Source organism: Macrotis lagotis, chromosome 1, assembly GCF_037893015.1.
Source record: "Macrotis lagotis isolate mMagLag1 chromosome 1, bilby.v1.9.chrom.fasta, whole genome shotgun sequence".
Classification (NCBI taxonomy): domain Eukaryota; kingdom Metazoa; phylum Chordata; class Mammalia; order Peramelemorphia; family Peramelidae; genus Macrotis; species Macrotis lagotis.
The window spans coordinates 61,658,459-61,681,531 of NC_133658.1; the positions used below are offsets into that span (position 1 = coordinate 61,658,459).

Genomic DNA, 23,073 nt, shown 5'->3' on the forward strand with positions numbered 1-23,073 from the left:
AATCTGAACCTCCCTTTTCCAGGTCTAAGGAAAGTACTACAGATGTGAAATGTTGTGATCCACTGATGAGATCACCACATTGGCTATGCTTAATGGCTTTTCTTTGTCTTCAGAGAGGTTGAAAAGGTGAAGAAGAGGAAGGGAAGGGTATTCAGAAATGACTGGTATACAAAATAAAACATAAAATTTTATGTTTGGGGCAAAACTCCTAAATTTCCTTGTAGAAGTTGTGACTTGCTCAAAGTCACATATCTGATGAGCAGCACCACTGAACTTCCCATCAGGTTAAACCCTATCTTTTTGATTACAAATCCAAATTTTTTCCTAATATACCAAGATACCTATTAGATTATTTAAAATACTTCCAAATTTTTGGATTTTTTCCTTTTACTATATAAAGCAGAATGCAGTCTCTTATTCTTTTCCCCCTGAGGACCCTGATTAAGATAACTTACTGAAATACCCTTTCTATTTTGAGATCAAATGTATGCAGTAGCTAGGTGGCACAGTGCTTAGAGTGCCAAACCTAGAGTCAATATTAAAATTTGAGTTAAAATAATTTTAAGAGATTTATCTGCTAGGTAGGATTAGAGTGACATTCAGAAGATGGAGTTGGAATCTGATCTGTAACATTTACTGTGTGACCAAGGGTCAAGTCATTCAGCCTTTGAGCTTCAGTTTTGTCATCTGTACAATGAGGAAAATAATATCAGGTCCTCCTGACTCCAGGGTTGGTGCTCTCTGCAGTGCGCCACCTAGCTGCTCCATTATTCAGTTTTAGACAAACAGAATATTTTTCATCTATAGCTCACATGTTTTATGGTTGTTGCTTGGGTCCAGATCTGTTATTTCATTTCAGTCCAGAATGCTCTACTGTTCTACAACTGGGTCACTGAGAGTTCAAGTGACTTATTTAGGGTCAATACTGGCAGCACATGTCAAACACTGGACCTAAACATAGATCTTCTGGAATCTGAAGCCCAAGCTAGTTCTTGTAGTTTATAATGTGATACACACTATAAACTTAACAGTAGCTGACATTCAGAGAATACTTTCCCATTTACAAAGTGGTTTTGGACAGTTGAGCCTCACAACAATTCTGTGAGTATCTACTCATATTTAAAAAAATTACCTAAGGTAACTCATATGTTACAGAGCCCCAACTTTAACCAAGACCTTCTCAACACCAATTCAGTGGCTTTTCTCTGACACCATAAGCAAGAGATACGTATGAAATCGATGTTTATATCCTTTTGTGTGTTCAAAATTACATGCTCTGAGGTGATAGGCAATCTGTACTTTTAGTTAGTAAGGGAAAGGGCTTGGATCCAAAGATCCAGAGTCTTAGAAAATCACAGAAAGAAGAGAATTTGGCAAAATGGGAGTGGGTAAGTTGATGAATATCTAAGAGAAGAGTTCAAAGTCATGATGATCATAATATGGGAACAAGAAGAACTACAAGGGGAGGATAAAATAAGGGGGTTCAGGTAGTACAAATAAACCTGGGCATCTTGTAGCTTAGGAATTTGCTTCTGACAAATAATGAAAGTTACTGAAAATGACCACCTGACAAATTTAGAAAGTCTGATAAAAAAAATTAAGAGGGTGTCAAGTGGGGATTCTAGTCTATGGGGGCTTTTATCAAAACATGGTTCTTAAACCCTTAAGGTAAAAGCCTAGCAGTTCCAACTTTCTAAGGTGAAGAGTTAAGAAGAAAGGAGTTCTTGTATCTGTAGATTTCTTGTTTCTCTCATCTTAAAGTACTAAGAAATTCCCATAGTAATAACTGTGGAAATAGGTGGAGTCTAGACTTTGATCTGCTCCATCTCTAAGCTTCCAAAGACACATACAGTGTGTTTGATTAAAAATAGTGTTCAGCATTTTTAAGATCTTTCCTCTTCCTTCCTAGAAGACTATCATAAGATAGCACAAGGGGTTATTATAACACTAGTGCATTTTATTCATCCACAATTAAGTAGATATAGAAGGGGAAAAATTGTTTGGAATCAAACAGGATCTGCCATGAAAAAAATTATTAATGCCTTTATTTGTTATCAGAGTCACAAAATAAGCCATCTAAAGCCAGTCCTCTGCTTTGAATTTCCATTTAGTTTAGTTCCTAAGAGAAAATTAGCAGGTGTCTTTCCAACTAATTAGCTGCTGCAAGAGAAGATCAAGGGATCATTCTTCTGGTTAAACAGCAAGACTTGTGACATCACAAAATATAATAATATGGCTGAATTTGGGCAAGAATTTCTGATGACAATGCACTTATTAAAAATAAAAATGAAGTGAGAACATGACAGAAAATATTTAAATAAAATATTTAAGCAGCTCATAAAGGAAAGGCTAAGTAAAAAGGACAACTTTAGTTAGATTTGTACTTGTTTTTGTACACTGTTTTCTAAAAACAAACCACCTAACAGAAAATAAATATTAAGAGCACTGAATGGGAAACCATGGATCTGGCTCCACCACTGTTTGAAACTTGTTTCCACATTTGTTAGAAGTGATTCTAATTATTCAATCTACTAAAAAGATTTATTTTTTTTAATTTTTTTTATTTTAGGCAATGGGGTTAAGTGACTTGCCCAAGGCCACACAGCTAGATAATTATTAAATGTCTGAAGCTGGATTTGAACTCAGGTACTCCTGACTCCAGGCCGGTGCTCTATCCACTATGCCACCTAGTCACCCCATACTGAAAAGATTTAAAAATAATTTAAGTTAAACCTCAAAAGGCACTGTCAAAAATCCCCCCACAAAATTTATTCTGATAATTGCACTTCTACAATATCTACTAGGGTCTTGGATTGAGAGAGTACAGAAGGGCAGATAATAACTTCCAGAAAAGCTCCCTGGGTAGAACTGGGCATCTAACACATAGGTTAAAGCTTCCAAGCACTTAGGCTTGTCTGTCTCAGCTAAATTGCTAGAAGGTCAAATACTCTCTTCTGAAACTATTTGGAGTCATATTTTCTTACTTCATAGTGCCATACTTCTCTATATTTGCAGTCCTCATTTAGCCTTAGATTGGGTAGTTCACATACCTTATTAGCCTTCCTTTTAATTTTACAGATGAAGATACTGATGCTCAGAAGTTCAAATTATAGAGCAAACAACCCCAGGTAAGAGTCACAGATGTTATATAGCTGGGTTTCAGAACTGATTCTCAGTTCAATGACCTGGCTCTGACCCAGTTTACCTCAAGAATTTTTAATCAAAGCCCTAGACAAAAAAGCAACTTGGATTGCCCTCAGCTTAGTTTAATAAAGTGTTTGCTTTTAGTTAAAATTTTCACTCTACTTTAACAAGAGCCTTTGAGGTTTAATGTGGTTAGTTTTAAAAGCTGAGTGTCTCAGATAAATTTGAGCTCTGAGAACAATGGCTACAACTTACTACTGCACATGCACACCCTCACTTCTGCGCATGCAAATCAGGTAATTGCATGCGGAACTACCTGATCTGTGCATGCAATTACCAGATTTGTGCACACCAAAACTGAAGCCATTTAATGAACACTCACCCTTCTAGGTTCTCCAGAAAGGAGGTGGGAATGAGAGCTGACTGGGCTGAATCCATTTCTTGGCTGAACCTGATGGCTGGTATTCCAAGTCAGAAATAAAATGGTCTGTGTCAGAGAAGAAGACATAGCTACTGAATGGAGCACACCACAAAGCAGGGTCATGTATTACAGAGCCTCGCCTAGTGAAGAACTCAAAGAGAATTTCAGGTTTAGTTCATTTTTAATTGGAGTCATCCTTTATTGATCAAGCATCTTGGTTATTCCAGCATATTGAGTAGTAGGGATTTAGTAGCTCTATACCTGCTCCTCAGGTTCTCCACAGAATGGATGACTGTGACATCAGAATGTGACTAAATAGTCCCCAGATCATCAAAGACAAAGGAGAACAGATGCTTGCAATTTGATCCACAACAAAGCTGTAGAGGAATTCCTAGAGGCATTACCACCATTTCACTGTCATTAAAGAGCTGACTTTGCCCACCCTCACACAAGAGGAATTCCAATCCCAATCTCTTTTGACTTCAGGCCCAATATTTTTTCTACTACACCAGAGAACCACTGAATCTATTTGAGTAGGGATGCCAAGGGACAAAAGTTTATTTTTCTTATTTATCAAAGGTATTTTTCCAGCTAAAACAATATTATATGATGATTTTAAATTATTCTAATGGATGCTAAGGTTCAAATTTATAAAGGATTTTAAATTTATCTAGAAAATATAATTATAACCTTCTAGATAGAGACTGAATCCTCTAGATAATAGACACCACTGTTTGAGATTTGAAATATTCTAAACAACTCCATAGGTAAATTTGGTTGGGGGTTGGGAGGAGACATGAGGTGGTTGATGGTAGTATGCCCTTCACAGATGCAAACACAATTCCCTTAGTTTAATCTCAAGGAATTGCCTGAGCACTGACAAGTTAATCATAATAGCTAATATTCATACAGATCCATAAAGTCTATAAAAGAACTTTGCACAAGTAACCTCATCTGATCTCACAACCACCCTGTGAGGGAGATACTAGAATTATTCCCATTTTATAGATGAGAAAATTGAGGCTAGGTGTCTGCTAGGTGGCACAGTGGATAGAGCACTGGCCCTGCAGACAGGAGGACCTGAGTTCAAATCCAGCCTCAGACACTTAATAATTACCTAGTTGTGTGGCCTTGGGCAAGCCACTAAACCCTATTGCCTTGCAAAAACTGAAAGAAAGAAAGAAAGAAAGAAAGAAAGAAAGAAAGAAAGAAAGAAAGAAAGAAAGAAAGAAAGAAAGAAAGAAAGAAAGAAAAGAAAAGAAAAGAAAAGAAAAGAAAAGAAAAGAAAAGAAAAGAAAAGAAAAGAAAAGAAAGAAAGAAAGAAAGAAAGAAAGAAAGAAAGAGAATTGAGGCTAGGAGACTTTAACCCCAAAAGTCACACAGTTTATGTGGGTAGCAGAATTTGAACTCTGGTCTACTTTCACATATAAATGCCAGAGAAAGGACTTAAATCCAGGACTCCCTGACTCCTACATCAAATTTCTAATCACTGCCCTATGTTTCCTGTACACAAATCCTTATCCATAAAAAAGTAAAAATGACCTAAGTAATTCTATACATCAGGCAGTCAAGTTTTCTTAAATGTGTTGGATCACTCTTTATTGTAGGGGCAGTGGCTTTTCATCATTTTGACATGAGGTTCTATAGCTCCTAAAAGAGTTCTTGACTACTACAAGTGTAGTCAGTAATCAGGATCAAATGAGGTAATATTTGTAAAAATAAACTCAGTAGGGTGCCGATAGACAGCAGGCATTTTGTAAATGCTTATTCCCTTTTCCCTGTATCCAGGGCACAACCCATCCCTTATTCTAGCTCTCTTCTAGACCTAGTCTCATAAGCATTATACCTTTAAAAAAAAAAGTTAAAAAAAATAGGAAAAAAGGAAACCAATCTTTCAAGAGTACAGTGTAAAGTAGAAATTCAATGGAAATGCTGAGCCTGGGCAAGTTATTCAGGTTTTCTCACTTCAGATCCTAGAAAGAAAACTTTAAAAGAAACCTAGCTTTCAAGAGCATCATCAAGATAAATGTTTTCTAAAGAATTCTCAAATTTTCCCAAGTAATACATTGTCACATGATATTGTTATTGTGGACCTCATAGAAAACCCTCATCTGGACTTGACTGTGTGGATGTTGGTGTCTGTGTGTATATGTGTTAGAAGTTGAAGGTGATCTCAGAATGGTTAATATGATTAGAAAGGATAATGATCAAAGTTGGAGGGGATGTGGGAAATCTGGGACACTAATGCATTGTTGGTAGACCTGTGAACTCATCCAACTTTTCTGGAGAGCAATTAGGAATTATGACCAAAGGGCAATAAAATTGTGCATATCCTTTGATCCAGCAATACCACTACTGGGTCTATACCCTGAAGAGATCATGAAAAGGGGTAAAAATTCCACATGTTCAAAAATATTCACAGCAGCTCTTTTTGTAGTGGCAAAAAATTGGAAATTGAAGGAATGTGCATCAATTGGGGAATGCTGAACAAATTGTGGTACATGTATAAGTAATCAAGAGGGACAGGATTTTAGAAAAGCTGGAAATCTGCATGAAATGATGCTAAGTGAAACCAGAACAACATTATACATACAAACAACAATATGGGGTGATGGTCAACCACGGTGGACTGGTTCATTTCAACAATACTATAATCAAAGACAATTTTAAGGGACCTGTAATGAAAAATACCATTCATATCTAGATAAAGATCTGCGGAGTCTATGTTAAGACCAAAGTATATTATCTTCAATTTCTAGAAGTTGATTTATGGTTATCTCTAAAGTTTTCTTTCTTCTGTTTGGATCTGATTTTTTCCTCACAAGACATTCAATCTTGATCTATGTTTAGCATGGTTAGAAACATGGAGCCTATATCTGATTGCATTCTGTTGGGGGTGGGGAAGGAGGGAGAAAAATGTAAAACTCAAATCCTTGCAAAAATAAAAATGATTAGTAAAAACTACCATTATATGTAGCTGGGAAAACAATAGAATTATTATATAATTTAAAAAAGTTGAAGGTGACTTATCCATGAGAGTGGTCTCAAAGTCAAATTTATTTTTTAAAGTTTTTAGCATGAATCCAAGAACCTTTTTCAATTTCCTCTTATTAACAACTTCCAGTTTATTTGCTTTATGGATGTTGGTCCCTTTTTCTGTTGTGCCTCAGGTGACAGAGGAGACAGAAGTGTTCTAAGAATGTTATATGTTGGGGCGGCTAGGTGGCACAGTGGATAAAGCACCAGCCCTGGAGTCAGGAGTACCTGGGTTCAAATCCAGTCTCAGATACTTAATAATTAACCTAGCTGTATAGCCTTGCAAGCCACTTAATCCCATTTGCCTTGCAAAAACCTAAAAAAAAAAAAAAATGCCAACCCTTTGCCTACCTTTGACTTGTTAAGAAAATAAAAAGAATGTTATATCTCCCTTTTAATACAGTTCAGTACTATGCTTTCTTCACTTTCCCCATTTGTTAAGAAATCTCCTCTCTGGGTACATGACTTTCCATTCTTCTGAGTAGCAGCAGGATTCCCTTTCTCTCAAGGCAGGATAAGTGGTTTCTCTAATCACCAAATTTATTCAGATTATATCCACTATTAGGTCCCCAACTCCTATTACTAAATACTTCTCTTTTCCTATGGGAAATATTTTTCAGTGAAAGCCCCTCTTAAGAGATTTCATTCTTTCTTTCCTCATTTCTTTCTCTTTCATTGCCTCCTCACCCAATCTTCTGTAGGTTCTCTTCTACTTAAGAGACTACCTAAGCTTTTTTATTCATCTCTATTTTTTTCTATTTGACTTCTACTTTCAACCCTTGTTTTCTTATGTATTTTTAGGGGAAAAAAATCTTTTAATGGTTTCTGTTGTTACTTCTTAACCCCATAGATCTTATTTTAAAGTCATCCCTCTATCTTTTTTCTCCTGGGACAATTTATTTTATTACCTATGCCCTCCCTGGTAGCTTTATTTGTCTTTCTATATTTTGGTTGACTTGGATATTTATAAAGCACATAGTTTACTTTGCAAGAATGCTTCAATTTTTTTTTATTGAATGTCCATGGTTTTCATTATTAGTTAGGCTCAAGTTTGCTGAGTATTATTATCTTTGAACTCCTTTGCTCTTTGGAATACATTGCTTCATTGCCTCCTGTAGTTTCTGGTGAATACAGAATAGTCACACCTTATTTAAATTCCTCTTTATTTATACTGGAAAGACTTTCTCCTAATTTCTTGTAGAATTATAACCATAATATATAATATATAACCATAAAGGCTGCAGCACAAGGTATTTTCACGGAGGTAATCTGTAGATTCTCTTGATTGGCATTTTGTTGTCTGTGTTCATCAGTTCTGAGAAATTTTCTTATTTCTAGCATTATGGTTTTTGGGATTTTTGACTTATCATTTCTGGGGAAGATTCATAATCCTTTATTTCTACATCTTCAGACTAATATATTTTACTTAAATAGACATCAGGTTTTCTTTTAATAGCAATGTTTTTTGGGGTGGCTAGGTGGCGCAGTGGATAGATCACTGGCCCTGGACTCGAGAAGAGTACCTGAGTTCAAATCCAGCCTCAGACATGTAATAATTACCTAGCTGTGTGGCCTTGGGCAAGCCACTTAACCCCATTTGCCATGAAAATACCTAAAAAAAAATATTAATGCTTTTTTTGTTTCTTTTCTTTCAGATGGTCCTTTGTTTCTGTGTCCTTGCATTTCCAATAAATTGTCGTTTCTTTGGAGAGTTTTGCCATCATGGATCCAAGTTTTTCTACCGTTAATTATTTCCACTGGACAGGCTATGAATTTAGCTTTCACCATTACTTTTATTTCTCTTTTATATCATTTGGAATCATCCTATTGTGGTTCCACGTTCTCTTGAGAATTCATAAGATCCTCTGCCTCATCAGGTGATGATTCTTTCTCTTCTATCTTGTAATATTTGTTCTTAGATGACTGGAGGTCATCTCCTTGTTCTGTTACTGATATTCTTGTCTTGTTGCTTTATCTGCTTGAGCTCAAAGTCAATAGAGTTTTATTCCTCCAATGAGTTTTGATCTTTTTCCCTCTTGAAATCAAGTACAGATGGGATGATGGCTTCCAGATCTTTTTTCCTCTATTGTTGACTTTCTGACTCATTCCTTATTAATTCCTACTTCTGGGGGGAGGGTGGCTATCTTAGCCTTTTTTTTTTTTAAAACAATTCACATTTCACTGCCCTCAGTCTCTGATTCAAATGTCTTCTGACAGAACTGACTACAGTTGGAAATAAAATTCCCTTTCCTACAGGCCTGGTAGAACCACACATGGTAGCTTTCTGTTCCTGCTTCTGCTCCACAATGTTGTGAGAACTGCTGTGCTGCAGTCCCAACCAGAACAAGCTGGTGCCCTTTGGTTTTTATGGGAGGGAGAAGAGAATTAAATCCTGTGATGACCCTATGGATTGCCTCCAGCAGCTCTGCCATGAGATGGTAAGTGATAGAGAAGGAAGGGTTCTGTCAGTCTTCTCTGCTATTAGCTCATCCTTGTTAAGGTTCTTTGTGAGTGTCCTTGCAAACAGTTGAACTATTTTCTCTCTTGGGAATAAATCTTAGTTTATAGATGTCTGAGAGGTCACAAGGAATCTGAGCCACCATGCTGTCAGTCTATAACATTCAATTATCTGAAGTATTACTATAGAAATCTTCGTTCCTCTTCACAATAATGTCTTCAGGGGCAGCTAGGTGGCAAAGTGGACAAAGCACTGGCCCTAGAGTCAGGACAACCTGAGCTCAAATCTGGTCTCAGACACTTAATAATTACCTAGCTGTGTGTCTGTTGACAAGTCACTTAACCCCATTGCCTTGCAAAAACAAAAACAAACCAAAAAACATAATAATGTCTCACTTCAAATTCTTAATTTGTCTCAAGAAAAATATGGCACTATTTGGGATAGAAGAGCTGTTCCCTGCTCCCTTTTTTCCATTGCTACAGTATGTCCTTCACTCCCAACTTTTCTCACAATGAATGCCCTTTTCCTTTCACTACTGACTTCCCTTTAATGAGCAGGAAAGGAAGTGGGGAGGACCTGCTAGTTTTATACACTCTGGACTCCCAAGTACTATCAGTTGATTTGCTGATGCAACCCAAGGATCTGTGGATCTTTCATTCACCCTGTTGCATCAACACTAGGTCTTGTAGGCTTTTCTATCTGCTCAGTATCTGTGATGTTTCTCTCCCAATATAGAGCTTGAGCTCCTTGAAAAGAGCAGTTGTCTATTTTTTTTTTAAAGTTTTTGCAAGGCAGTGGGGTTAAATGGCTTGCCCAAGGCCACACAGCTAGGTAATTATTAAGTGTCTGAAGCTGGATTTGAACTCAGGTACTCCTGACTCCAGGGCCGGTGCTCTATCCACTGTACCACCTAGCCGCCCCTGTCTTTCTATTTATAATCCCAGCATTTTCTATATTGTTTGTCTTACAATAGGGGCTTAATAAACACGTTTTCATCCTTATTCCCTGAAATCCTATGGCATAGAATTTCATGAAGGGGATAGTGAGCATTTCTCAAATCACTTATTCTCAACTCCTATCCTCTCCCTTTTCTACTTTATTCTATTACTGTGCTCCAATTTGCAAAATCTACTCTCAAAGTCATAATTTTTTTTTTCCCCGCCAACCATTTCAGGATGATCTTGGATCCTCTGAAATTTATCTGCTGATTCCAGGTTAAACACCCTTGGCTGAGACCGGGGCAGGGAACCTGTGACCCACAGGCCACATTGGTTCTGACACTGCCATAAGCAACCACAGGCATGACTTGATATTCAATAAATTTGGGAGTTTTTAAGGAGTGAATTAAGTATTTGACTAAATATAACCTGTGAATGATGTTATAAATACCCAAATGGTCCTTGGCTGAAAAAAAAGTTCCCCACTCCTGGCTTGGAGGGGAACCTTCTCAGAGTTCTAGAATTTCTTTTCCTATTAGACTTTAAAGTTTGTTCCTCTATCCCAGAGCCTGGGAAACTATGGCCCACAAATCGTGGACTATGAATAGCCAAGAACTAAGAATGATTTTTTCCATTTTTAAAAATAATAAAACTTCACTTAAAAATGTAAAAACCATTCTTGGTCTACAGGTCAATATAAAAATCCAGGTTGGATTTTGCTAACTCCTGCACACCTCACAAAGATTTCTCCATTAAATATTTAATTGTTTGATGTGTTTCACATGTATTAACATTGTCTCTGTGATCAGCATTCTGCACGTTTTTAAATGGAAGGACAGGACTAGTCAAATCCAGAATGCAGTTTTGTCTGATATAATTCCCATACAGAAGAACCTGGGGGAGCCAGCAGAAAGTCTGACAATGTGTAATAGAGGGGCCTTACTCTATTATTCCAATGATGAACAGGTATTGTTTCTGATCTGCTTACCACATGAAGAAGATGAGCATTTTTATCTGCTGCTGAGCTTATCAGGGAAGGCATTTTTCTTTTCTGCCTGGCTATGTCTCGGTAAAACATCAAGGAGTGCTACAAGTCTTCTGGTGGGGAGACAGGTCCCAAATCTGTAAGCACATGGCCCTGTGGCTGTTTATCTATTGTGTCTCATCTTTCATGCTTTCAGGTAAAGGAAAATAGAAATGTGCTAAGACTTCATCAACTAATTCAAAGAATTTTGTTTATGTTGAGATAAAAATAGCATACTCAGAATGGACAGATGACAGAAAATCAGATAATTTTTCAAAGAATAACAAGTATGTTCTCACAGAATCATGAAATCACAGATTCAGAAGTTAAAAAAGTTACAGAGAACACTTAATATGATCTCCCAACCTAGTGATGAGGAAACTGAAGCCCCCAAAACTTTCATGACTTGCCCAAAGTCACACAAATGGTAAGTAGAAAAGCCAGAATTAAAGCTCAAGTTGTTTGCTTCCAAATTTACTTCCTTTTTCTGCTATGGCTGTATCATCTTTCTGGCTTTACAAGAGAAATTAGTTTCTCACTAGACTGCCATATCCCTGAATTCCTGTGCCATGATAAGAAATATTTTATATATTTTCATTAGGTGCTCCATATAAATGATTCAGCTAAAACTAATGTTTATAATCTGTCACAAAAAGCTACACTTATCGAACAGTCCGGCCATTTGAGAAGCATGACAAAAGCTATATAGTAATGGTTCTAACTTGGTTTCTTTACCTGTAAATGAAGGGATTATAATAAGATCAGGTAGTGTCCATTCTAGGTCCAATATTCTAAAAATCTAATTAATGTTATGATTTTCATGATATATATATATATATATATATATATATATATATATTTATTAATGATATAACTATCTAGTATCCATGTTACAAAATTAGAGTACAACATGTATTTCTTTAGATGAAATATTCTGTGTATTATATCAAGATTCACTTTAATTATACAAGATGAATTAGTGTAATATATTTAGCTTTGACTGTGACTACATATAACCTACAAGTGGTATAGTGTCAATTTTCACTACACCAGCAGGGCAGGCTATATTTAACACAATACTATCTCTCTCTACAGCAGGGATGCAGCTGTGATTTTGTGATATAAGGGGGGCATATGGCAGGCAAGGTATCTTCCCTATCAACCCACACACTGAGATGGCTGACTATTTATACAAATTATTTTAAACCTTTAGATCTGGGATAGGCCAACTTCACAACTCTCAAATCACAACTAAAATATTTAAAATAGGAGCTATTTATAGACACTAAATTTTTTATTATTATAGGAAAAATAGGTCTAAATGTATGATACTATGGTTCCAAGAAAAAGGAGGAAGTCATTCCATTGTATGATACACACACACACACACACACACTTACAAAAATTCACAATTCTCAATACAAGGTCAATTACAGAGAATGAAAATTCAGTGCTAATTTGGCAGATATAAAGTAGATTATTCAAGGTTAGGCAACGATATTAGAGAAAACACAGAATATGTAGAGGAAGATGTGAAAGTAAGTTAAAGATGAGATCTCCAAAAATTATTTGAGCACTGATATAATGAAGGCCTCTCATGTTAACTGTTTTGAATGATTGTTTAAATAAAATTAATTCCCCTTATAATTCTGGACAAGATCTTTTCCCTGAAACGTGCTAAGAAGCTTTATAGCTATCCAAGAGATGCTGCAAATAGGACTCGCTGGGATTAAATTTCTAGTTTTAAATTTTTGTCCCTTAAATCATTTGTTCAACAAGTATTTATTAAGTAACCAGGAGGTGATATAACAAATAGACACTGGGATATATGCTAGGCCAAGAGTCATAGAAGTGGAAGTTTCTGACTTTAGGTGCTTACTTGGAAAATAAAAATATTCAAAGAATATAGAAATAGAGAATATATACAAAATAAATTCAGAATACATACACATGGAGATGAGGTGAGACTAGTAACCAGGGTAATTAGAAAAGGTTTTTGTCAATATTTCATTCAAGTGTCACCTTCTTCAAGGATGCCAGGGGTTCTGAAAGGGAGAGGCATGGGAGATTTCTTGTACAAAGGCAAATAGGCAGAAAATGGAAATATAAGTGATGACTAGCTTAAAAGGAGCATACAGCAGATATGTGGGAGTAATGTGTAAATGGCCTAGAAAGGCAGGTTGGGACAGACTGGCTTAAAAATGCCAAAGGAGTTTATGGTTTATCCTAAAGACAGTGGGGAGCTACAGAAGCTTCTTGAGCAAAAGAATGAAATTGCCAACCCACAAACACTACAACTCTGAATATTTAGAAGCTGTGGGGAATGAATTGTAATGAACATCTTTTCTATTCAGAACTGAATAAAAGTTTGCTAAATTTAATCCCATACAGCAGAAAACTAGAAATAAAGTATATTCCCCAGTGACTTGAACAACTGAAGACACTCTGGTATCTAAATGTAATGGAATGACTTAATAGGAAGAATTCAGAAAAAGAGATATGATTTGTGTTGACTATGTAGTCAATATTAAGAAAGCATCTTTGCTCCAGTGAAATGAAGTGACCGTTCTTGGTTTCTGAGGGCAGATCAAACATATTTTCCTTCTATGACTGCAGAATCAGATGATGCATACGGTGTCAGAAGAGTCCTCTGCTGGTTGGTTTTGCTTGTCTCTCTGTTACAAGGGAGACAAGAGGAAGAAGGGAGTTCACTAGAAAGTGAACACAGTATAAAAAAGTCAAAGGGATGCCACCCATTCTCATGGGATTACCAGTGTCCCCTCTCTAATAATAAAATACCCTACACTGACTGGTCAAAAATATGATTCTTTATTTAACATTCAACTCTACCAAGATTGTGCATATTTACATTTCTCTGCTTACTTCCTGTTACAAAAGGAAGCAAGGTTTTTTGGTTTCCAACTGTATAAGACAGGAAGATGGCAGGATCATTGAACTCTACTGTTGCCCCTCACAGAGTTGGGAAAAAGCAAAGGTTTCTACCACACTGAGCGGATGCCTCCTCTAACTCCTTCATGTTGGGGAGTTCCATGGTCAAGAGTTGCCAGGATGGTAGGTAAAGTTTTAGTGTTCAATGCTGGAAGACTTTTGAATCAAGAAGATCACAGATTTAATTGAATATCAGAATTTTTAAGAATAATAACTTATGGGGTGGCTAGGTGGCACAGTGGATAAAGCACTGGCCCTGGAGTCAAGAGTACCTGGGTTCAAATCCGGTCTCAGACACTTAATAATTACCTAGCTGTGTGGCCTTGGGCAAGCCACTTAACCCCATTTGCCTTGCAAAAACCTAAAAAAAAAAAGGTAACAATATTTTATTCAATTCCATTTTAAAGTGGAGAAAATAAGGAAGAGAGTGGAGAAATAATCAGAAAGAGAAGCCAGGTCTCCTGTTTACTACTCTATCATTGACACTGTAACAAAGAATCCTATGGAGTATTCTCTACATTATGCCACTCACAGACCTAACCTACTTTTCAAGATACTCCCATTCTGGACTAAAGCACTGGAACACTACTAAAATAAAACTGAATGCAAAAAGTTTTGAAAGCTGACTCAATCTACATTTTCCATAATCAGACTCTGATAGATTTCTAATTGGACTCATGTCTAATTTCAATTTTTTCATTTAGTGACCTGACAATCCACTGCAATGACAAAATTAAACTGAACCTTCCATACAACTTCCTCTGATACTACACCTTACCTATTACATAAACTGTTCATACTTCATCTAGATTTAGGGGTAAGGATGTTCAATTATATGAAAATCTAACTTACTTGTCCCATGAACAGCTCTTAATTCAATGCTGGACTAATCAAACTATCAAAGGATTATTTTTCTGAGTCAGAAAAAATAATGAAATTCATACTGTGTGGCAAATAATCAAAAATCTCAAAGGTACTAACAAAAAAATGTAAAGGAAGGAGGTCTATTAGCACTAGCCCTCAAATTATACTATAGAGAACCATTAAAATGATTTGATAGTAGGGGCAGCTAGGTGGTGTAGTGGATAAAGCATCGGCCCTGGAGTCAGGAGTACCTGGGTTCAAATCCGGTCTCAGACATTTAATAATTACCTAGCTGTGTGGCCTTGGGCAAGCCACTTAACCCTGTTTGCCTTGCAAAAACCTAAAAAATAAAAAAAAAAAAAAGATGTTATTTATTAGGGGTGGCTAGGTGGCGCAGTGGATAGAGAACCAGCCTTGGAGTCAGGAGTACCTGGGTTCAAATTTGACCTCAGACACTTAATTACCTAGCTGTGTGGCCTTGGGCAAGCCAACAACAACAACAAAAAATGATTTGATAGTGGTTAAAAATTCCTTGTCTCTCTCCAGAGTGTACTTGGAAACTTCTCTACTAAACCTCTTGAACCTATAAGCTCATACCAGGCCAAGAAGAATTCAAACACTACAGTACCTCCCCATTCCTCTGGTCCTTCCCTCTGATTGGAAAGCTACTCCTAGAATCTTTATTTAATACTTAAGCCAGAGTCTGACTCATTTAAGTCCAATTCACCTCCAAGTGACCTGAATTCACCTGAATTGACACACACTCATATGGTCCACTTCAGAAACTAAAGACCAACAACAACTACAAGTCATTCTTTTCCAGAATATTCTCCAAATACCTTCTTTTTGCACCTCATCCCTTCCCTTTTCCCTTTGCCCTTAGAATGAAAGCTCCTCTAGGGCAATGGCTATCTATTTCTATTTCTATTCCTACAACTTATCACTGTGGTTGGCACATAGTAAGGACTTAATATGTACATGCTGGGCAGCTAGGTGGAGCAGTGGAACAGAATACTGGACTTGGAATCAAAATCACACATCTAGATTTCTACTTGCGTCTTTCTGACTCCAATGTGTCACCCAGCTGAATCTGATAGTCTTTGTCCCTATAGACAATACTATTAAATATTTTCCTTAGCAACTCACCATCCTACTCTTCACAGCGGCTCTCTCAAAAGTTTTCATTATTCCTCCAATGTCTTAAGGTAACCCATTCTCAGCTGCAAACCTTTGCTGAGAGCTCCCCATTCTCCCTTCTTTCTTATCTCCTATCACTCAGATGCCTTCTCCTACTCCCTCTTTCTTCCTGGTCTCAGGTGAACAAGTGATTTTATTCTTTGCCAAAGCAGCCTTCCCTCCCTGCTCAACTGATCTCATTCCATCCCATCTAGTTCAACAGATTACCACCTCTCTCATCCCTATTACCATCTTTAATCTCTCCTTGAATAGTCCTAACTTACTGATTACAGATGAACCCATGTCTCCCTCACCTTCAAAAATCCTTTCACTTGATCATCTCATTCCCACCATTGTCCTATATGTCTTCTGCCCTTTAAGACTAACCTCTATAAGAAGGCTATCTATATAACAGATGACTCCACCACCCATCTTCTCTCTTCTCTTAAATTTCCTACAATCCAGCTTCCAACTTCCTCATTCCAAAGAAACTGCTGACTCTAAAGCTAGCAGAGCTCTCCTAATTGCCAAATCTTGTGGGTTGTTTTTTTTTAGTTTTTGCAAGGCAGTGGGGTCAAGTGACTTGCCCAAGATCATATAGCTAGGTAATTATTATGTGTCTGAGGCCACCTTTGAACTCGGGTCCTCCTGACTCCAGAGCCAGTGTACCACCTAGCTGCCCCCTCTAGTGGCATTTTGTCAAATTTCACTCTTCTTAACTCGTAGGCAGCTTCTGATACTATCAATTCACCAGCTTCCCCTTGATAAATTATGTTTTCAGGATATAAGTTTCATTCTCTTCCTACTTCTCAGACCACTCCACAGTCACCTTTGCTGGATTCTTATCCAGTTTAAAACCATTAACAGTGACTATCCCATAGTTCCTCTGTACTCCTTCACTTGGTCATCTAAATATTCAGCCTTTCCCTTTGCAAATTTATAGGTTCCCATCTTCAACTATCTTTTGGTATCTCAATATTACAAGCCCAATACACATCTTAAACTCTATCATATTTAGAAACTGAACTTATTATCTTTTCCCCTAAACTCTCCCTCCTTATCCCCTTCTGCTATTACTATCAAGTATTTCACCTTTGTAACACCTGGAATATGTCCCCTTCTCTGCTCTGACATTGTCAAAGCTGGGAACAGGTCTTCACAATGGACTATTTCAAACTTGTTACTGGTTGGTCTGCCTGCCATGAATCTGTCCCTATTCCATCCTCCTTTCAGCTACCACAATGATTCTTTCTGAAATTTGGATCTAACCATGTCACCCCCCCCCAATGGGGCTCCCTCTCATCACCAGTATTCAAAGTACTTCATAACCTACACCCTTTTCAGTCTTCCTATACTTTACATTTCCCCCATTCTCTTTGATGTACTGACAGTGACCTTCTGGTTGTTCCAGAAACAAGGTATTCCATCTCTTAGCTCTGGTTATTTTTCCTCTGGCCTGGAACAGCCTCCTTCTTCATCTCTGCCTTCTGGCAGATCAATTCTTTAAATACCAACTAAAAGCTTCTAGAAAACATCTTTCTCAACTTCATTTAATTCTAGCACCTGCTTCCTATTCATTATTTACTATTTATCCTACACACTGCTTGTTTGTACATATTTGTTAACTTGTTGTGATTGTGAATTCTTTGCAGGCAAGGTCTGTCTTTTGCCTCTTTTTGTAACCCCTTCACTTAGTTGTACTTAGCATATAGTAGTGATTAATAAATGCTTAATGATGGTCTGATGGTTCTAGTTTCTTGTGTTTACATGTTAAACTTTTAAAATTCTTATGATGATACTAAGAACTAGTCTAAGAATTATGCCTTTATGATGAAAATAAGTGAAATGAAGGAATGAATCAAAGTTGATGACGCATAATAATGTAAACTTTTTTACCAACAATTCATCGTAGTTTCAGTGCCCTTGCCTCATTTGGATGTCTGAATGGCAGAGCAAAGAATTCTTTCCAAAGACTATTAGGCTCAAGTTTAGCTAATTCTTCATTTCCCATCAGATGTGCACTTTGTCCTGAAATCCATCACACCTTTTATCAAAGACTTTCTCCACCTTCATCCCCAATACAGTGTTTTAGCTTTCTTTTGGGTGTTATCTTCCCCTATCAGATGATAAGTTCCTGGAAGGTAGGATTTTCTTTTCTTTTCCTTATTTAAATCCATAACACTTAGCACTGTTTTGCATATAGCAGCAGCTACTTAATAAATGTTTTAAGGTAATAATCTAATGTTTATAATAAAACTTGACTAAATTTAAAATAAGACTTATGAGCTTTCCCATAAAAGGGTTAAAAAATTAGCTCAGGGGCCAGAAAACTATTGTCTAAAGATTAGTCACCTGTTTTAGTACTATCAGCAAGCTAAGAATGGCATTTATTTATTTTTTAAGAGGTTCGTTGAATTTCATCTGCAGGTCATAGTTAGCTAACCCCTGCACTAGATCACTAATACTTAGATAACATTTTTTTCTAAGATTATTCATTCACAATGAAATTCAGAATGTCAGAGATGCAAAATATTATTGGTGCACAGTTTTCTAAGCATTTTACCAACAGATTTCATGAAATACGTGCATAATGTAGACTTTTCTAAACTATGTTCAGCAAGATTTTCTAAACTAGAAATATTTTCCATGCTAAAACATTAAGTATGAAATTACATTTGTATATAAGAATAATTCTATGTAGCAAATTTGGGCCTATTTAGAAAGTGACTTAATTTTATCCATTTTACTCCAAAATGTCCTCAACCTGGCTCTTTAGCTGTTATTCCTTCTCTTTCTCTACTTCTAAGATAAACACTTATGGGTTCCTTAATAAATTTCAAACTGATCTTCACTTAAATGAGTCTAGAACACATTGAGATAATAAATATTTCTTGGGGCAGCTAGGTGGCACAGTGGATAGAGCACTGACCCTGGAGTCAGAAGGGACCAGAGTTCAAATTTGAACTGAGACTTTTAATAATTATCTAGCTGTGTGACCTTGGGCAACCCCTGCCTTGCAAAAACCAAAAAAAATTATTTCTTTAGAGACTTGAATATATGAGGGTTAGTTAGGTGATGCTGTGGACAGAGCACCAGTCTTGGAATCAGGAGGACCCCAGTTCAGGCTCGGCCTCAGGCACTTAATAACTATCTAGCTGGTGCCTCAAGCAAGTCACTTAACCCCACTGCCTTGCAAAACAAAACAAAACAAAAAAAAGAAAAAAAAAAAAGAGAGAGATTGAATATGGTCTCAAATCTTGTTTTATATATTTGATCCTAGGCAAGTCACTTAACCTTGTTTGCCTCAGTTTTTCATCTGTAAAATGACCCAAAGAAGGAAATAGTAAACAACTCCCAGGAAAATCTCAAATGGGGTCACTTTAGTAGACACAAATGAATTGGTCAAATGAGTCGGACACAACTAAAAGGACTAAAACAACAATACATGAGTACATAATAATTTTTTATAGTTTCTTAATCTTAACAGCTTTAATACTTTCAGGCCAAGGAATATTTTAATAAAAAACTTAAAACAATCATATTTTTCCCAACTTCTTAGATTTGCACACCATGAGAGGTATACTATCTGTCAGCAAGGTAAACATTTTCCAAACTTGCAAAAAAGATAATGAAACAATGATCTTCATTTTTAACCTATCAGTAGATAATAATCTGAAGCTCTATGGCTCAGTGCAGAAAGTGCTGAGACTGGAGTCAGGAAGAACTGAGTTCAAATCTAGTCTCAGATAACTTAACTTTTGTTTCCCTTAATCCACTGGAGAAGCAAACCACTCCAATCTTTGCCAAGAAAACCCCATGGACAAAGTTGATATGCTATAGTTCAGCGGCTTAAGAGCTGGATATGACTGAACAACAAGATAATAAGCACTATACAGACTAATCTTATTAGATAATGTAATCATCAGAGTGGTTTAACACAAAAATCTGTCCTTTTTCATAAAGTTTCTGGGAAAATTATATTCACAAAAATTTTCTAAAAAAGTATAAGAGTAATTTTTTTTTTTTTTTAGATTTTGCAAGGCAATGGGGTTAAGTGGCTTGCCCAAGGCCACAACGGCTAGGTAAATATTAAGTGTCTGAGGCTGCATTTGAACTCCTGACTCCAAGGCCAGTGCTCTATCCACTGTGCCACCTAGCTGCCCCTAAGAGTTAATTCTTTAAAAATTAAAAAAATATTAAACCAAGTTATAAAAAATCCTATTTAAGTATTTTAAAGCCTATGCAATCCAGGTAAATGTACTCACACAGGATTTAAAGGTACTGAACTTAGATTTTAAAAGTGTTCTCTTAATTTATAAAATTTATCCAGTGGTTTGGTATTAATTTTTTAATATTCTCTTTTAATTGGGTTATCAAACAGGGATTATCAAAATGAAAGAACACTATTAGAGTTTTCAAAGGGCAATGTTTTATTTCAGATTGTACTTTAAGTCAAGTTACTAAAAATTTACATTCACTTAGGGTCAGGTAGTTATGGTATATTCTTCTCTTGAGTTCTGGTATCAAATTAAAACTATATTTCAGTATCTGATTTTTTTGGACTTTTAAATTTGGGTTTTATTTTTATAAGTGCTCTTGATCACACTCATCACATATAGCTACTCAAAATATAGAAGTATTTTGTTTATTTCTTTTCTTATTCTTTTTTAAAATTTTTATTTATTTAAGGCAATGGGGCTAAGTGGCTTACCCAGGACCACACATCTAGGTAATTATTAAGCATCTGAGGTCACATCTGAACTCAGGTCCTCCTGACTCCAGGGCTGGTACTCTATCCACTGCACAACTTAGCTGCCCCTGTTTTCTTATTCTTAATACATGAAGAGACAATCACTATAATAATAATGTATCATCCCATGTGATACTCACAAAACCCACAAGGGAGGCCAACAAGTATTATCCTTATTTTACAAAAGGAGACTGAAGCTCAAAAACTTGATGTCACTTATTCAAGAAGACACACTCTGGAGAAATGAGCCTCGACTTAAACCCTGACATTCTGACTCCCAAGTCCAGTTTTCATTCCAGGGACTATTCTATCAATGACAAAGATATTAATAGCTTGTTCCCTAGTATATATAATTCATAAAACTCAAAATTCAACTATTCAGTTTTTGTCTAAACAGTAGAAGGACCAGGTTTTTAACTTGTCATTGAAATCTGGTCTTTCCTCCTTCTGCTGCTTCTATTGGGGACAGCAGGTTGATAAATGGCTAAACCAAATTATATGTATATTCTCTCCCAATGACTATGTTAAATGATTAATAGAGCATTGGTCTTGGAGTCAGGAGGACCTGAGTTCAAAGACAGCCTCAGACACTCAATAATTGCCTAGCTGTGTAACCTTGGGCAAGCCACTTAACCCCATTGCCTTAAATAGATTAAAAAAACTTAAAAGAAAAAAGAAAAAAAGTGCATTCTCAGTATTGCTGTGTCAAGAGATACATCAATATATACACACACACTCACTCACTCACTTTATTTTACTAAACTAGGTTATTCTCAACCAAGACTGAGTTCCAACTTATCAGTCTTGGAGAGATACACAGGGCTCTGAAAAGTGACAGCACTTGAGGTTCACACAGTGTCAGAGTTGGGAACTAAGCCCTGATTTTCCTAACACTGAGGTCTATTCTTCACCTGCTCCAAAAAGCTGCCTATCCACAATAAATTTAAGAGAAATTAAGGTCTTTGAAAACCTAGACATGGTATGAATATGGTACGCAAGGCAACTAACAACTTTTCAGGAAAGATGGTTTCAGATTTGTCTGAATGACAAGAATAGACATATAAACTCACCATCATCTAATGTGATATCCTGGAGACCAATGGTTTCAAAATTCAACTCCTGATCCTCAGGTTCAGGTTTGATGTTCATGGCTGCTCCATCAGGCGAAAATGAAGTTGAATCACAAGTATGCTGACATACTAACGATGGCCGCATAGAAATAGCTCCCACTCCAGGACTGTGTGCTTGAGGTGAGGGTTGTTCAGAGTGAGTGATGGTGGTTGGAGATGGGGATGAAGCAGGTCCTGAGCTCGGAGACTGATAAGGCATAGGCTGTAACTGAGGAGATGGGGGTCCTGAGAGTGGTGAATGGACCAAGGGATGAGAGGCTATTGGTGAGGAAGTTGTAGTAGAGCCAGGATTTGAAGTATGGTATGTTCCTGGTTGCGACTGGGGAGAAGGCTGTCCCAAAGACTGGCTGGCTGTAGAAGTAACAGGGCCTTGTCCTACATTTGAACAATGGTATACCACTGGTTGCAGGTGAGACAATGACTGCCCTGAATGAGTTGTATGCACTAAAGGATGACCTGCTCCTGTAGCAGGTGTTGACAGTGAACCTGAATCTGAAGAATGAAATTGTATTGTTGGCAGAGGTTGACAGCTAAGATTTATTAAATTAGGGAGAGCTGTATCCTGTTGAAATGAATTTGCATCAAATCCTTGACTAGAGGCAGCATTAATGGGAAGACAAGTCTGTCCATTGTACATAACATTAGTTTGCATAGGCTGGTAGGAAGATCTCACAGGAGGTGTTGATGAGGTTTGAAAAGATTGATGTAGCCCAGAAGGAATAACATGACATTCTTCACCAGGACTAATGTTCCTACTTTGCAGAGGGGACAGATGGGATGCTGAGGAGGTGACCAGTGATGTATATGGTGGTTGGATGGGGCAAACAAGACTTCTAGGCAATAAACTGTCATGTGGTTGCCCTGGATCTGAGGAAGGTGATGGTGTCTGAACAACATGTAGTCCTTGAACACTGCCACTCTGAGGCACAGACAAGGATGGAACTGAAGACAAATCCATCTCTTCTCTATGCTCCTGTTTCATCAAAACTGCAAAAATAAAATAAAAAAATCACTTCATAACTAAGATGTTTGTCACTAGTAGCAAAAGAACTATACATTGTAATCCAACCCATCCAATCATACTGCTGTGAAAGTGGTGAAGGAAAAAAAAAAATCACTGCTACCTCCCTTCATTTAAGTTTTGCTATTATGAAATCTTAACATTTATTTAAGGCAGGGCTTC

The 23,073-nt window shown here is 36.9% G+C and overlaps 1 protein-coding gene across 3 annotated transcripts in view; it reads right to left on the reverse strand.

Annotated features, from left to right (window-relative positions):
• The window catches only part of NFATC3 (nuclear factor of activated T cells 3), a 186,703-nt gene that overhangs the window by 24,742 nt on the left and 138,888 nt on the right, over positions 1-23,073 (reverse strand). For 2 of the 3 annotated variants that reach the window (XM_074202066.1, XM_074202063.1), the window contains exon 9: positions 21,831-22,877. In XM_074202066.1, the coding sequence (XP_074058167.1) occupies positions 21,831-22,877 (1,047 nt within the window). Of the gene's footprint in view, positions 1-3,526; positions 3,632-21,830; positions 22,878-23,073 lie in introns of all 3 variants that reach the window. The other variant, XM_074202065.1, reaches the window with a different exon arrangement.